The sequence below is a fragment of the Giraffa tippelskirchi genome, chromosome 3 (assembly GCF_054371585.1).
Source record: "Giraffa tippelskirchi isolate mGirTip1 chromosome 3, T2T-mGirTip1v1.2.pri, whole genome shotgun sequence".
Lineage (NCBI taxonomy): Eukaryota > Metazoa > Chordata > Mammalia > Artiodactyla > Giraffidae > Giraffa > Giraffa tippelskirchi.
This window is the reverse complement of record NC_137277.1, coordinates 52,224,085-52,238,609: the sequence shown is the minus strand read 5'-3', so window position 1 is coordinate 52,238,609 and position 14,525 is coordinate 52,224,085. Positions and strand designations below refer to the sequence as shown.

Below are 14,525 nucleotides of genomic sequence, written 5' to 3'. Positions count from 1 at the left end.
ATCTAAAGCAATTAAATCTTCCTTGTGCAGGTGCTAAGAGCTGCAGAACAAGCCCATCTTTGGGCAGAATTGGTGTTTTTGTATGACAAATATGAAGAATATGATAATGCCATAATTACCATGATGAATCATCCGACTGATGCGTGGAAAGAAGGGCAGTTCAAAGACATCATTACCAAGGTGTGTACCTTCTTTAAAAGATAGTCTTTAGAAGGAGGAAGCTCATGAGGAAATAACTCTACCTCATATATGGATTTTTGCTGTCTTAGGTTGCCAATGTGGAACTATACTACAGAGCAATACAATTCTACTTAGAATTCAAGCCACTGTTGTTAAATGATTTGCTGATGGTGCTGTCTCCACGGTTGGATCATACTCGTGCAGTCAATTATTTCAGCAAGGTAGTAATTTTTAAAACCTCAAAAATTCATAGCAAGAAACTAAGACGTTCTTGGATAACTTTGTCTGTTAGCAATGTACTACATTTGTAACATCCTTATTTTAAAGGTTAAACAGCTGCCACTGGTGAAACCCTATTTGCGATCAGTTCAGAACCACAACAACAAATCTGTGAATGAATCACTGAACAACCTCTTTATTACAGAAGAAGATTATCAGGTAAAACATTTTGGTTCTTGCACATATTCTCAAAATTCACAAAATTAAGTTTTTTCTCAAAAATCTCAAAATTTACAATTCTCAAAATTGTAAAATTGGTATGTCTTGCAGTTAAAAAAGCCTGTCATCCCTTAGAACTGTAAACAGTAGGTACTTGTATGCCTTGGATCTAAATTTAGTGAGGTTTTCAGGATTGATAAATCTGATGTCTCCTAATTAAATGCCAAGTTTGCAGAGTCCAAGTTAATGCTTTAGAAAAATACTACAGTCACTTCATCTGTAAACATCTAGATGTTAGATTGAGTTGAAAAAGTTTTTGATCTCTTAAACTAGTTCATAAACCTTATATGGTATTAATTGTTTTATTTACTGTTTTTCTTGCTCAATAGCTTATCAGTACCTGTCTTTTAGTAAACTTTCCTTTGTGAAGAATTTTGCAAAAACGTAAAAGTTAAGGTTAAGCTGAATTGCCTTTTTCTTTGTCTTCTTGTCACCATGGTTTTCTTTCAGGTGCAGATCCCATGCTGATCTCCATGACTGAATACCATGTTGAATTGTATCAGGAGTTTCCCTAGGGCATAAAATCTTACCCTCCAAATTACAAATCTTTCCAGTTTCATAACCATTCAAGTTAGTCCTTGATACTGAAAACCTTGGAGAAAATTGTTCCCTTAGAAATTTTATAGTGCCTTCAAGGACCTTACTGTTAAACAATTAGATTAAGGAATATTGATACTTGTTCATAGTACAACTTTATGGTTTGATTCTTGAATCTAGGCTGTCTTATTTACAATAATGGCTGATTAATCAAGTCGTATCAAACATTTATCATGCGAGATACTGATCACATTACATGCAATGCAGTCAGTCATATACAGTAATGGCTCATTGATCAAGAATGATGGGACATAAAATTTAAACTAAAATGAAATACTGGTTTGGCATTTCAATGGCTTTGTTTTATTTTTTAAGGCTCTGAGAACATCAATAGATGCCTATGACAACTTTGACAATATCTCACTTGCTCAGCGTTTGGAAAAGCACGAACTCATTGAGTTCAGAAGAATTGCTGCTTACCTCTTCAAAGGCAATAATCGCTGGAAACAGAGTGTAGAGCTGTGCAAGAAAGATAGCCTGTACAAGGTGAAGAAAGATGATGGGGTGGGCTTATTAAGCCAAGTACTAGATGATCTGTGTGAGTCCTAAGATGGCATATTAGAAGTGATTATGGTCTATAAAGGTATTAGTTTCTGCAAATACAGGAATTGCCTTTAAGCTCCCAGTTGAGGAGATGATAATTATGTCAGTTTCTTAATGTTGGAGGCTGTTGTATGCTTATGTCAGACCTCTCTGTTAAAAAAAGAATGCTTTACTCTGTCTTTTCCTTTTCTTTCAGGAAATCCTTAATTTAAGTGATATAACTGGGAGTTTTTTTCCCCCTGTTGTTTAGTTTACCAGTTCATCATATTTGAATTTAATGTTTGACTTTCTTCCTTTCCTTTAAATAGGATGCAATGCAGTATGCCTCTGAATCTAAAGATACTGAATTGGCTGAAGAGCTCCTACAGTGGTTTTTGCAGGAAGAAAAAAGAGAGTGCTTTGGAGCGTGTCTCTTTACTTGTTACGATCTTTTACGGCCAGATGTTGTCCTGGAAACTGCATGGAGACACAATATCATGGATTTTGCCATGCCCTATTTCATCCAAGTCATGAAGGAATACTTGACAAAGGTAATGGCACCTCTGAGAACTAATTATCTTGAGGATATGTAAAATTCCATGTATAGACTTTGTGTTTTCAAATGTTTTCTCTAGTAGATTTAATTTAGTTGATCATAAAATATTCCTATTCTCCAGTAACTTTTAATACTTGAAAAATGACATTGAATGGAAAGGTAACTCAGACATATCTAGGCAGAATGTTTACACCCAGAATACCACAGAATGTATTTCTGAAGGGCAGATAGTATTATGTCCATATTGTATGGGTTTTTGTTTTTGTTTTTTTAACGTTTGATAGCAACATTTTTTGTCAAAATGATGTCCTCCTCAAATCGATTCTTATAACTCAGATGACCATTACTTAGTAGTGTAGATTCCCTTCTCTTTGGTTGGTTCTTGACTTTAATACGTATGCCTGTTTCCCATGGGAAAGCTACATCTTAATGTCCTGTTAATCTTCTCAATATTGTGATAGTTTAACCCCTTATTAAAAAATATTATAGGAGGTTAACAATTAATGACACATTTCCTAAAAGTGCATTAAACAAGCTGGGGGTATAATCGTCTTATAAAATTAACTTATTCTTCTTAGTATCTGTTTTTGATGTTAGGATGTTTTTACCCTGTCCTGCTGTGGAGCATTTTAAAATGGTCCTAAAGGATCCATCTTGTCAGAGCAAAACATGCTTATTAAAGTCAGCTTCGCATCTGGTCTTTTCAGCATGTCTGCGTTCAAGGCGGGTGTCGGGTGGGGCGTGCACTGCTAACACCCCCAGTGTAACTGAGTACTCCCTTGGGCTACCATCTAATTAGATATCATTGTGTTAAGTTACAGGGTTTTTTTGAGAATTAACATTTTTCTGTGTAGAAACTGCTTAAATCCAGTGTAAGAGGAAAAAGAAAGTTGCCTTATCTTAGCCACAGATGAGAATAGCTTCTTTTCTTATGCATAATGCCAACTTGTGAGACCTGGCTCTAAGCTGCTGTTAACTGAAGTGCTATAAATTTTACTAGCGATGAAGCTGCTTTCTTTCACACTTGACTCTAGCATAAGTTCTTCTGCAATAAGCTCTGAAGTTAAAAAAATTCTGAGTTTTGCTTCCAGTATGCCCTTTATTTTCACTTCTCTCATACCTTTTTTTAGTGGTTAGATGTTTCTCCCCTAAACCTTTGTTGCTGATTCTACCTTTTTATGCTCAATATGGAATTTGATTTTTTTCTAAGCTGCACCTTCTGAATTCCTTTGCAGGTTGATGCAATAAAGGAAAAGGTGAAAGTTGACTCTTTTCCATCTTTAAGTCTGGAGGACTAAGTCTAAGGAATTTGCATGATTTTTTTTCCTTCCTTTTCTACACTGCTGCTGCTGCTTTTTCCCCCCAATAAATTTTCACTAAAGCCTCTGCAAGTCCCTTAAAATATAACTATAATAGAGCTCTAGGACATTAGTAGATGTTTGCTACTAATCGGCTAATAGGCTTTAGGAAGGGCAGGAGGCTAATCAGTAGTTGGTTCACAGTCTCTCTTAAATGTATTATCAAAAACTGAGCATGTTGAGTTTCCATATTAATTCCAAAGTTTCAGGAAATTTCTCTTCCCTGTCAGGGTATCTGGACCATAATAGGATTTTCTCAATACTCTAAGTAAATTTAAACAGCCTCTGGTATTATTTTGTGAGCGTGCCTGACAGTTGTTGAATTTAAATATGTATATACATGCCCTAAAAGGCTTTTTGGGGTTTTTTTTTTTTTTTTTGGTATTGAAGGACTGTGATCCAGTTTCTGATCTCTTGATTCTTACTAATTTTTTGCTGAAAGTAGATACAAGAGATACTAGCTGCTTCCGAAGAGACTTTCCTCATGTTTCTCCAGGTGTCCAGTTCTTATGGTGCTAGTTCATTTTCAAGAGGAATCAAAACTTTTTAAATCATCAGATTAGCTTGCTATAATTGTTGCTAAGCAACATGGATTATTTCTGTAAAATATGAAACCATATTAACTTCTGCTTTCTGTAATAAGGTACATCTCTGAAGCTACAAATTTGTTGTTACTCATCCCTTTGGCTTGTCCAAAGTCAAATTTAGGCACCTTTTGGTTGCTGCTTTCATTGGCTTGTCTCCATCCCAGTATAAATGAAACAAACTTTTAAGCTTATGTCTGGTATCAAATTGTGGTGAGAAAAGGGTGGGAAGGTAAAAGACAGTTAAAGCAATTTAAAATGATTTGTCGGGGGGACAGTGCCTTGGAATTATGTTAAACCAAACCGGAGTCACCATTGGAACTTAGGGCAAACCTGAGTAAAATGCATTGTGTGTGAGGCCCTTCAGCAGCTAGTAAGCAAGGCAGTTAGAAAGCGTGTGTGTGAAAAATAGGTAATTGAACTGCAGTGTTATGCGTTGTTTTAAATCAAGCATGTACAGCAGTCATTGCAATTACATCATACTACTTCCGAAACTCTTAAAGCATTGCTGTGGGCTGTGTGTGTTTCTTGAGAGCCTGTATAGCAAAAGTCATCTTCAGATCTCACTTCTTGCTTCAGTACTTTTGCCTTTTTTTCATGCACACATACACCAGAGTAACTGACTGCATGTTAACTTCTCCTCTGCAGCATATTGCAGTCTTTGTGGAAAAGCCTTTTACATTATCATGAATTTTCAGTAGTACAGATGGAACTGAACTCAGTGACATATTTACCTGTAATTTTTCTTTTTTAATCCAAGGATCAGAAACTTTTGTTACAGCTCTTAACAAAAGCTTGTATTCATAAAAGCCTTCTCTGCTTTTCTGTTTGGAGGAGTCCAAATTGGGTCACTGGAAACAATAATTGGATATTGCTGTGCCAGAGGCTGTCCCACTAAACAGAAAAATCAATTTTTGCTTAGCTCGATGCTCCTCCTTCACAGTTGTTACTTTTTGTTTTGTCTCTATGCCCAACCTGCCTATGTCTGTGCCTGGGCATTATGACATTGCTAGCTCTTCTAAATCTTTAACATACTTCTGTCTTCAACATCTGACTCAGACATTAACTTTTAAACACATGTTCACTTTAGAATCTTTTCCTTGAAAGTCTGGCAATGTATTATGCAGTAGGTTTTTTTGTTGTTTGATTTTTCTTCTTAGAAGTTATTAATGTACACTCATCCATGTACTTTTTTAAATAACTTCTTTAGCTCACTCGTGGATACTTAGCAAAACCCCATCTGACTATCCTTGGTGGCACAGATTGTACTTTAATTTAGAGAGCTGCAGTGATTTTTGTTTTTTAAGTTTGGGTGCCAAACAGTGTTTCTTGTGGTACTTATACTCCATAGTAGGCTTTAATTTGATAGTGGGATAATTCTAACACATGAGCCCTTAGGTTATAAAATTTTAAAAATGAAATACAGAAGCAAACTAATAACCCATCTTCCTAGGGTAGAAAAACCACATTTTATTTGAAGGTGTCTAGAGTCTGACTCATATTACTTTTCTCACATTTTGCTCCCTGACAAATTAGGGTAGGTTAGACCCACATTTAAGATACTCACTATAAAACAATTAAAATACATGTAAAATACTGTCCTAACCTTAATGGCCTGTGTAAGGATTGAAACACTATATTTTAAATAGTTGCAGATAGAAGCTAGGTGCTGCTTTAACCTTTTTGGGACCAAGTCTTTTAAAGCCTTTTCACTGAAGTCTGCATGTCTCTTTTTGTGAGTGATTTTTCACTATTTGCCTTTTTGAAGGACATGCAGTGAACACTCATAAAAAAGTTCTATCCTGCACTCTGCCTCCCCATCTCAGCACCCTTAGGACTTTGAAACCCTCTAGTAATAGATAACATTGAGATTTGAAATTTAGTTTTATATCAAGTGTAATGATACACCAACAACAAGACTATATAGTCCAAAAGACAGGTATAGCACAGTATAAAAGGCAAATGGAAGTGGTATGGTGGAGATTTCCTAGGCTGTGTCCTGCTGCCATCCTTCTTAGTCCTTCGCAGAATTCCAGATTCAAATCGTGCTAATCCTACAAAGAGCTTTGTAGATTTTCTCATTCAGCTGACTATATAGACAAGGAAATTTGAGGGTCAGTGCAGTGGTTTGCCAAGGTGACGCAACTAGTTAGGGAAGGATCTATGTATTCCAGCTCTTTTCTTTCACTAATATGTTTGGACTCTTCTAGAGTATTATTTCTGTCTGATACTATCCACTTTTATTTAGAATAGCTAGTATATAATAGTCATTTACTTCTTGGGCTTAATTAAAAGCTAAACATTTCTTTCTCAAGGAAGTTGGGGAAAAATCAGGCATTCCTTGGTTGCTTAGAAAACAGAGCATTAACACATGCAGCCTGTCTTTATATAAAAAAGATTAAATATGGAGCCACTTGAATCTTAAACTTCAGCCCACACATAATCAATATTGACAGAAGCTGTGCACAGTTGGCAAAAAAGATAGTTGGTTCTGCAAACGTACTTATCCAGTCACAAGACTCATTTCACTTTTTTGAATACCATTTCCTTTGGGGAAGGAAGTCTTGCCCAGTCATGAGTTCATCATTGTTATCTTTAATAGGGCTAAAACTTCATCAGAGAAAGTGGTTCCTTCTGGTTATCTCCCTCCCTCAGGCTGGCTGCATCCTAGCATGCCCAGTTTTAGCCTGGCGTGAGCTTTTATGGCATTTATAAATCCCTCCTTCCTGAGGGTTTATAATGACAGTGCTAAAAATCACCTTGACTGAAGTATGAACATTGCCATTGAATTTGAAGGGGCCTGAGAATGTTCTTTCTACTCTAGTCTGTTTTATTTTGACAAAATTTAACATACTAAGGCTTTTCCACTTTCTGCCATAAACCTAGGTTTATAATACTTTTGAGGTTCTAATTACCATTACCTGTTTTTCTCCAGGTGGATAAATTAGATGCTTCAGAATCACTGAGAAAAGAGGAAGAACAAGCTACGGAGACACAACCTATTGTTTATGGTAATCTCTTTCTCTGCTTAACCTCAGAAAAATAGTAGATAAACAGTTCATTCTAAAGTGCAAAAGGCTCAGTAAGTTAAGGAATAAGTCTCTACTGTCATTTTTTTCTGAAAACAACCTTAGAGCAGGCATTGACCTTATTCACTAAGATAATTTTAAATGCAAAGATAATCTCAAAAAGACAGTTACTTGGGATCAGAACCTGGTTTATCTATTGCCTGATCACTGATTGCTTATTCATGAGTTACTGACAAAGAATTACTGGTGAACTCAATTTTCAAAAGTGGAGAAGATGAGAGAACATGCCATAGTCAACTTAAGTATGCTTTACAGAAGTAGTACATCTCTTTAAATTCTGACTGAGACAGATAACTGAATAGTTTCCATTTGAAGATTTTCCAGTGAGGATCTTCAGACTCTCTGAATATTTAAGGCAATTTAATGTTTTCTTACATGTGCCTTTCTGAAATCCTTCCCCTTTCCTTTCCTCTCTTGGTGAACAGAGTGATTTGAGTAGAGAATTTGAAGGGTATAGGTTATAGCACTTTAACCAGGTGGTGTTGGGAGGAAGGTATACAGTTACAACTATTGTATCTCAACCTGCTAAAGGAAATGATAGTAAACAAATCAATTGTGGCATTATCTCCATTTTTTACTTTACATAAAAAGGACTTTGGGAATTTAGAGGACAGGGTAGTTTTGATAAAGTTGGAGAACATAAAGTAGATTCTTAGAGATGGGAACAAGATGTTTGACATATTTGTGATAAGAAACAAAGGAGAAACAGAAACAGGGTGAGTGTAATAATTGGGGGAACTACTGAAATTGGCTTATCTTCAGGGTGTTTACATGGATAGTCCTTGTAAGCAATTGACAATGGGATTGAGCCAAAGACATCTGTTGACAGTGCCACCTTCTCACCATTCCACCCCCTGTACAACACACCCATGTACCTGCACACACCCCGGTCCTGGGCAGCTGGCTATGGAGAAGCGTGATGTTAGAACTACTCTGGCGCTTTGTCAGGCAGCCCCCTCCTGCCCCCCATGGCCTGGAAGTTCTCTGCTCTGCTCTCAAATCTTAGAGATTTGCACACTCATGGGGTTTTTCTTTATTGTTCTTGTTTTCTCATTATTCCATTGTGATACGAAGAAACTGAGAAGCTTAATGAAAAAATAACATGCTTATGTTGTTGAGAAAAAAAAAAGAAAGTGGGGTTGAAATTTCAAGGTAGATGTCAATATCAAAGTTAGAAGTGGTTTTTTAACAAACTGCTGGTTCCTAAAGAGTTCATTCACTGAAGACAGTTTGGGTTTTTATTCACCAAAGGAGAGACATTAGGTCACTTGTGGGAGAAATACTACTCTGGATTTACATTAGAGAGGGAGATTAAGAGGACTTGTTTTGCAGGAGGTGGGGAGAGGTGTAAGGTATGCTCTTCTATTTAGCCAGTTTCTCCGCAGGTCGGTCCCTCTATACAGTAACAGTTTAAACTTCATGAGCATGTTAGCTTAGTATTTGAAAGAGGTTGTATTCTCTGATGTATTTGACACCTAATGCATATTTGAATGTCTTTGTTTTTTTGGTACTGGATACTTGGTTTTGTTACCATTGAGACACGTCTAAATCAAGAATTTAAATCTTAACTTTTAAAGTTCAGTTGTGTTAAAAGTGTATCTTAAAAAATTGTTTTCCTGTGCTAATTATATTGTCACCAGATAAAATGTGCAAACACCATGTGGTGGTGATAGGCTTATTGCTGAACGTCTTGCCTAAGCATGTCGAGCATGCATGTGCATATTGCTTTAAATGACATATGAAGTAACATAATTACTTTTACAGTTCTGGCCCTTGGTCCTGCATGGTTTTCGTTGGCTTTTTAGGCAGGACCCTTCCTAGGGTGACTGCCATGCTGAAATTGAGACAGTCAGTCAGAAGTGTCCCCCCCGTCCCCCCAAAATTCATCCTAAGTGGTGGTTATGCTGCTGGAGTAGGGGAGTCGGGGGTGTGATCGTCCTATAATGCTAACGGTCTCTCCCGCCTCCTCGCCCCGACCCCTGCTCCTTTCTGTTCTCTTCTGTAGGTCAGCCCCAGCTGATGCTGACAGCAGGACCCAGTGTTGCAGTCCCTCCCCAGGCACCTTTTGGTTATGGTTACACTGCACCACCCTATGGGCAGCCACAGCCTGGCTTTGGGTACAGCATGTGAGACGGAAAGCTGATCCTGTAGTCGCCTATTTTCGTACCGAAACAGCGTCTCTACCCGCTTCTCAGTTTATAACAGGGGAAAACAGGCACATGTTCTTGTAACCTTTATTTCATGAAGGACTACTTTTTGTTTCTAACTATAAACTCGGATCACCTATGTTAAAAGCTTATTTCACATTCCGCATCATTTTAGAATTTATTTTCAAAGGGGAATAGTTTCAATGTTTTATTCACTTGGGCTTTTCTTCTTCCCCCCTCATTCTTTGAAGAACTGCTTAATACTCAAATCTATTGTGAAGAACCTGATTTGCACTCTGTAGTGTTTAAAGAAAAAAAAAAACTCTAATATTGAATCTCTTACATTTAGTGTATGTAAACAGCTTACAGTATGTATTGTCTAAATGCATTTAAATCTCTTTTATTCAAAGAAAAGCTAAAGCAAAAATACTGGTATATGACCATGCAAGACTGTCAATGCCAACAAAGACAACACTAACGAGCATATCCTCCATGGGATCGCAGTGCTCTCCAAATTGTTTGAAAAATTCATTACAGACAACTTGCCTGACTTTTAAATGAGCATAAAAGGCCCTCTAACCTATGCAGGTTTCCTCATTACGCATATAGAAAATGCTAGTGTGTTTTTGCTCACTTCATATGTAACAGGTGCCCTTACGTTATGCTGTATCCTGTGCTTTTTCTGTGGGACCATTCCATTCAGGAACAAAGAGCACCATGATTCCAATCTGTGTGTATTTACTAACCCTTCCCTGAGGTTTGTGTATGTTGGATATTGTGGTGTTTTAGATCACTGAGTGTACAGAAGAAAGAATTCAAACAAAATATTGCTGTTCTTCAGTTTTGTTTGTGGAATTTGAAATTACTCAAATTTAAAATAAATTACTGGACTGTGGAAATAACATGGAGAATGGCAGTTTTACTTAAATCTCGCTTAAACCACAAGAACCATTTCATACTGGATCCTAAGGTAGTATAGGGAGAAGGGGGGTAAGGGTTGGGACATGTGAAAACACTGCTTCACACTGTGTGCCTTCCAGTCGTTCGTGAGGTCCATGCAGAGGTCAGAAAAACCCATCGGTGTTGACGTGGGCTACCTCCATCATTTTAACCAGGCAGCACTTCAGCTGTTATCTAAGCATTTCATTCAGATGAAGAGATCATGGATGTTAAATTATATTAACTTGAAATAAGAATGTATAAGCACATGGTCAACATGCTGTTCTTCACCATGAATTGCAAAGGGCTTCAAATTATGAATATTTTAAGTTGATTTTTTTTAAACCAGTTTGAATTCAAGTTTTTTTGCATATGACTGAGAATGTTACCCTAAGTTCATTTCACAGTTAACTCTCAGTAGAGCTAGAGAGCCCCCACCTAGCTTTGTATTGCTCTAAAGTCAAGTCATTGACCATAAACTCCACAGAAGTGTTTTTATAAAACTTAGAACTCCTGTCTTCCTCCCCCCACCACCTATATTCCTATAGGGAATTACAGTTATTAGTTGGAAAAATCCCTTTTTGTTTTTTGGTTCCTATTAGGGACCATCTTGCTGCTCAGGTCCTGGGCATACTGGTGTTTCTTCTGGGTCTCTGCCCTCTTTCTTCATGTTTATCAACATCAAGAGGGAGAATAGTAATGGTCCCTGGGAGCTCCTTTTCAGAATCAAGATTTGTTCTCCTAGACATACTTTGAATCAACTGGTTTTTATCAAAGGAATGATTTTTCTCTTTTCCCTTCCCTAATAGAAACAATTTAAAATTCTTCAGTAAAGGTTTTCTTACAGCCTAGTTAAGAATTTTTTTTAAAAAACTTAATTTTAACCTGGTGCTATGTATGATACTGAGTTGCCACTTAAACCATCCATAATAATGGGCTATAGTAGAAAGAGAAACTGCAGCAGTGTATTACTTAGGCTTAAATTGAGAGCAAGCTGAACTTCTGAGCTTGTTCCCTCACATGTATGTTAACACCATCAGTACTTTTCAGGATTATTTGGAGACATGTTTAAATCACAAGAGGTAGCTCAATACTGTGCAGTAGTATTGAGTGCTGTACAAGAAGAGACAGAATGAATTAGTAATAAACTATAAGGGATCTTCGGTAACTTTCCTCTGAATAGGATGATGGTCCATGGTATAATAAAGAGTTGTTGCCACTCTAAAAGTAACTAATACAGAAGGGAAGAATGGGAAAAAGATTAATAGGAAACTTTAGAGGTAAACATGTTTTCAATGATCCTCCCTCCCTAGTAACCAAATGTAGACATTATACAAAAAAAAAAAAAGGTGGTAATTGTTGACAGTCATTTCAACACAGACATTGGTAAGATAGCAAGAGGTTGGTCTCCACTTAAGGGTGCTTTAAATTTCTGTAAGTTGATTTAATCATGCAGATATCTCACTGTAGTGGTTCTCAAACTTTTTCTTAGGATCTGTCTATACTCAAAATTACACAGTTTTTTTTTGAAGATGTAAAGCTATTTTTATTCATAGATGACCTAATCTTGTATGAAGAAGATCCTAAGCAATGTTTTAATAAAACTAACTCTTTAAAAAGCTTGTTTAGCAAGATCTCAAAATTAAAAGAGCAAGAAAAGCAATATGAAATTTTGCAAAACAAGAATCGAAGAGAATTAACTAGTGATAAATTTAACAAAAGGTAACTACAAAATCATGCTGAAAGAAACTGAAGATTAAAACAAATGGAGAGAGAAAATACATTCATGATTCAGAACTTGTAAGATGCCAGTTTTCACCAAAAATACCTATCAAGTTGATGTAATTTCTGTCAGTACCATAGAAGGCTCCCCCGCTATAAATTCACATAAATATGAAAGTGAAAACACCTAGAATAACCAGCTCAATTTTGAAAAAGAATAAAAGATTTTAAACTCCCTGATTTAAAAGTTTACTATAAAGTAACCATATTCAAATTATTGACGATCCCAAAGAGCACTAGTTTATGTGGGATTGTATATATTCCTACTTACTTAACTATTATTAATAGTTAAAACTTTTTAAAACTTAACCCATTTAAATGACAGTAATAAGCATTGCATGTTAACGTAAGCAATAATAACGTGAGCATATTTCCCCAAACAAAAGTCAAGCAAGAATGAATGGCATTGTACTATTTTTTACAAGTGTCTTTAAAGTTTGTCTGAACAGAGACTTCTGTATTCAAAAACTTGGCCTCATTCAGCTATTTAGTTAGGAAAGGAAAAGAGTTATTTTTTTGGCCACATAGCATGTGGGATCTTAGTGCCTTGACCAGGGATTGAACCTGTATCTCCTGCACTGGAAGGCGGATTTAATAACCTTTCCAGACACTTGTGATTAGTTGAAATGTAGACTCTGAAACCATGAAAATGAATCTTGTAGTTTATATCTGCTGAAAATCTAGATCTGGATAACTAGATTGTGTCAGTTCTTGCAAGTAAAAATGTTTGATGACAAAAGCAGCTAGTTCAGCTCAGGACTCAGCCACACAAGTCTTTTTTTTCCTTAAGATGACAGTTATACTTCAGTGTGCACCAGAAGTGTTTGATGTTACACAAAATATTAAGACAGTCAAGGGTCAAATTTAATAATTTTTTTACTGCTTCATCAAGGACATTAAACTTTTTTTTTTAATTAAATGTAGCATATTGAAAACTACAATGACTCCTTGTACAGATAGGTGCCCCTGTCTTGATTTGTGAAAGGTGCCAGCAGTATTACCCACTGTTGCTTTTTTATCATCACTGCAAATGTCAAAACAATGGAAAAGAATGAGTATCAGGAAAACTGTTGACCCCTTGCAGGTGTCTTTAGAGACCTCAGGGTTCTCTGCTTTGTGAACTATGAAATAAAATTATGAACCTTAGAAAATAAATAGCAAAGCACAGGTGAGCTAGAAAACATGTTTCTGTAACTACCAGTGAAGTAGATATGCCATGATTTACCTCAGTTACGTTGTCAGCCAGGGCAGATGGTCCTGTTGGGAATGCACTGTCTTTGAGCTTGGAACCGTCAATCTCTGAGGCAAACCTCAGAAATTATCTGAAGTGGAATCATACATTGAGGATTGAGTTCTCTTCAAGTCAGTTACATGCTGTTGCATCACTTTGGAAACCAGTATAAACATTCTATTTAGAAACAGTTGCTACTGTGGCATCATTCACAGTTGCAACTTCTTCTGTGCTGTCAGATACCAGTGTAAAAGAAGACTGACCAACTAGAACCTCTAAGCCTGGCTGAAGTAGTCTTTAGTGTCCTGCCCAGACGCGGCTGACCTAGACTTTGCAGTTGTGCTACATCGCTGCTTATGTTGAAGTTAACAACTAACTAATGCTAACTGTTGAAGTTAACCATGGTGAGTTGCAATCAATATATGCCTGTTACCAAAATTCTCCCTGACATCGAAGTTCTTAGGAATATACTGAATTTAGAAATACTGTCAGAATCCCCACAAAGAAAGCTTTCAAGACAAATGGCTTTTTGCAAAAAAAGGAGATCAGGAAGCTATGTGGCTCTTGGGAGCCGGGAACCTTCATATTCTGGGCAGCTGGTAATTGTTTGGATTATGTCATGCTGAATGTATAAAGATCAAAAGGGAGATAAGGTGCCCTTAAATAGGTGAATTGTCCAGTTCCTTAAGTTTTAGGTAAAGAAATACTGGGATGTTACGATGATAAGTAACAGTCACTTCACAATTACTATAAATTCCTATGTGGGCCCATAACCACCTTCAAGGTCCATGCAAGTCACCACACGTTTCAGTGCCTTCATTGTTAGGGAAGGGGTGAACTGAAGAGATGTAGGACCACTGCTGAGAAATTTTAGCTAGCGTGGGTGAGGGAATGAACTAAAACATGGCACAGGTGGGTTAGATCAGTGCTATAAAAACCTCAACTTTGAGAAAAATCCACAAAGTTAGATTTTAAATTCATTGTGGGTGGCTATACCATTATCTAGCGATAAAATATTCAAAAACTGAGGTAAGGAAAAACT

General features: G+C 36.8%; 1 protein-coding gene and 1 long non-coding RNA gene across 9 annotated transcripts in view; one reads left to right on the top strand and one right to left on the bottom strand.

The window, feature by feature from the left end:
* The window catches only part of LOC145543471 (uncharacterized), a 31,794-nt gene extending 18,158 nt beyond the window's left edge, over positions 1-13,636 (bottom strand). The window contains exon 1 of the long non-coding RNA XR_014080726.1: positions 13,478-13,636. This is a non-coding gene — a long non-coding RNA (uncharacterized LOC145543471). The remainder of the gene's footprint in view (positions 1-13,477) is intronic.
* The window catches only part of CLTC (clathrin heavy chain), a 68,057-nt gene that overhangs the window by 51,822 nt on the left and 1,710 nt on the right, over positions 1-14,525 (top strand). The window contains exons 26-33 of one of the 8 annotated variants that reach the window (XM_081585027.1): positions 31-180; positions 270-401; positions 508-618; positions 1,591-1,761; positions 2,127-2,348; positions 3,589-3,609; positions 7,231-7,306; positions 9,390-10,433. In XM_081585027.1, the coding sequence (XP_081441153.1) occupies positions 31-180; positions 270-401; positions 508-618; positions 1,591-1,761; positions 2,127-2,348; positions 3,589-3,609; positions 7,231-7,306; positions 9,390-9,514 (1,008 nt within the window). In that variant the 3' untranslated portion in view covers positions 9,515-10,433. Of the gene's footprint in view, positions 1-30; positions 181-269; positions 405-507; positions 619-1,590; positions 1,762-2,126; positions 2,349-3,588; positions 3,610-7,230; positions 7,307-9,389; positions 10,434-14,525 lie in introns of those variants that run through there. The other 7 variants (XM_081585026.1, XM_081585031.1, XM_081585030.1 and 4 more) reach the window with 7 other exon arrangements.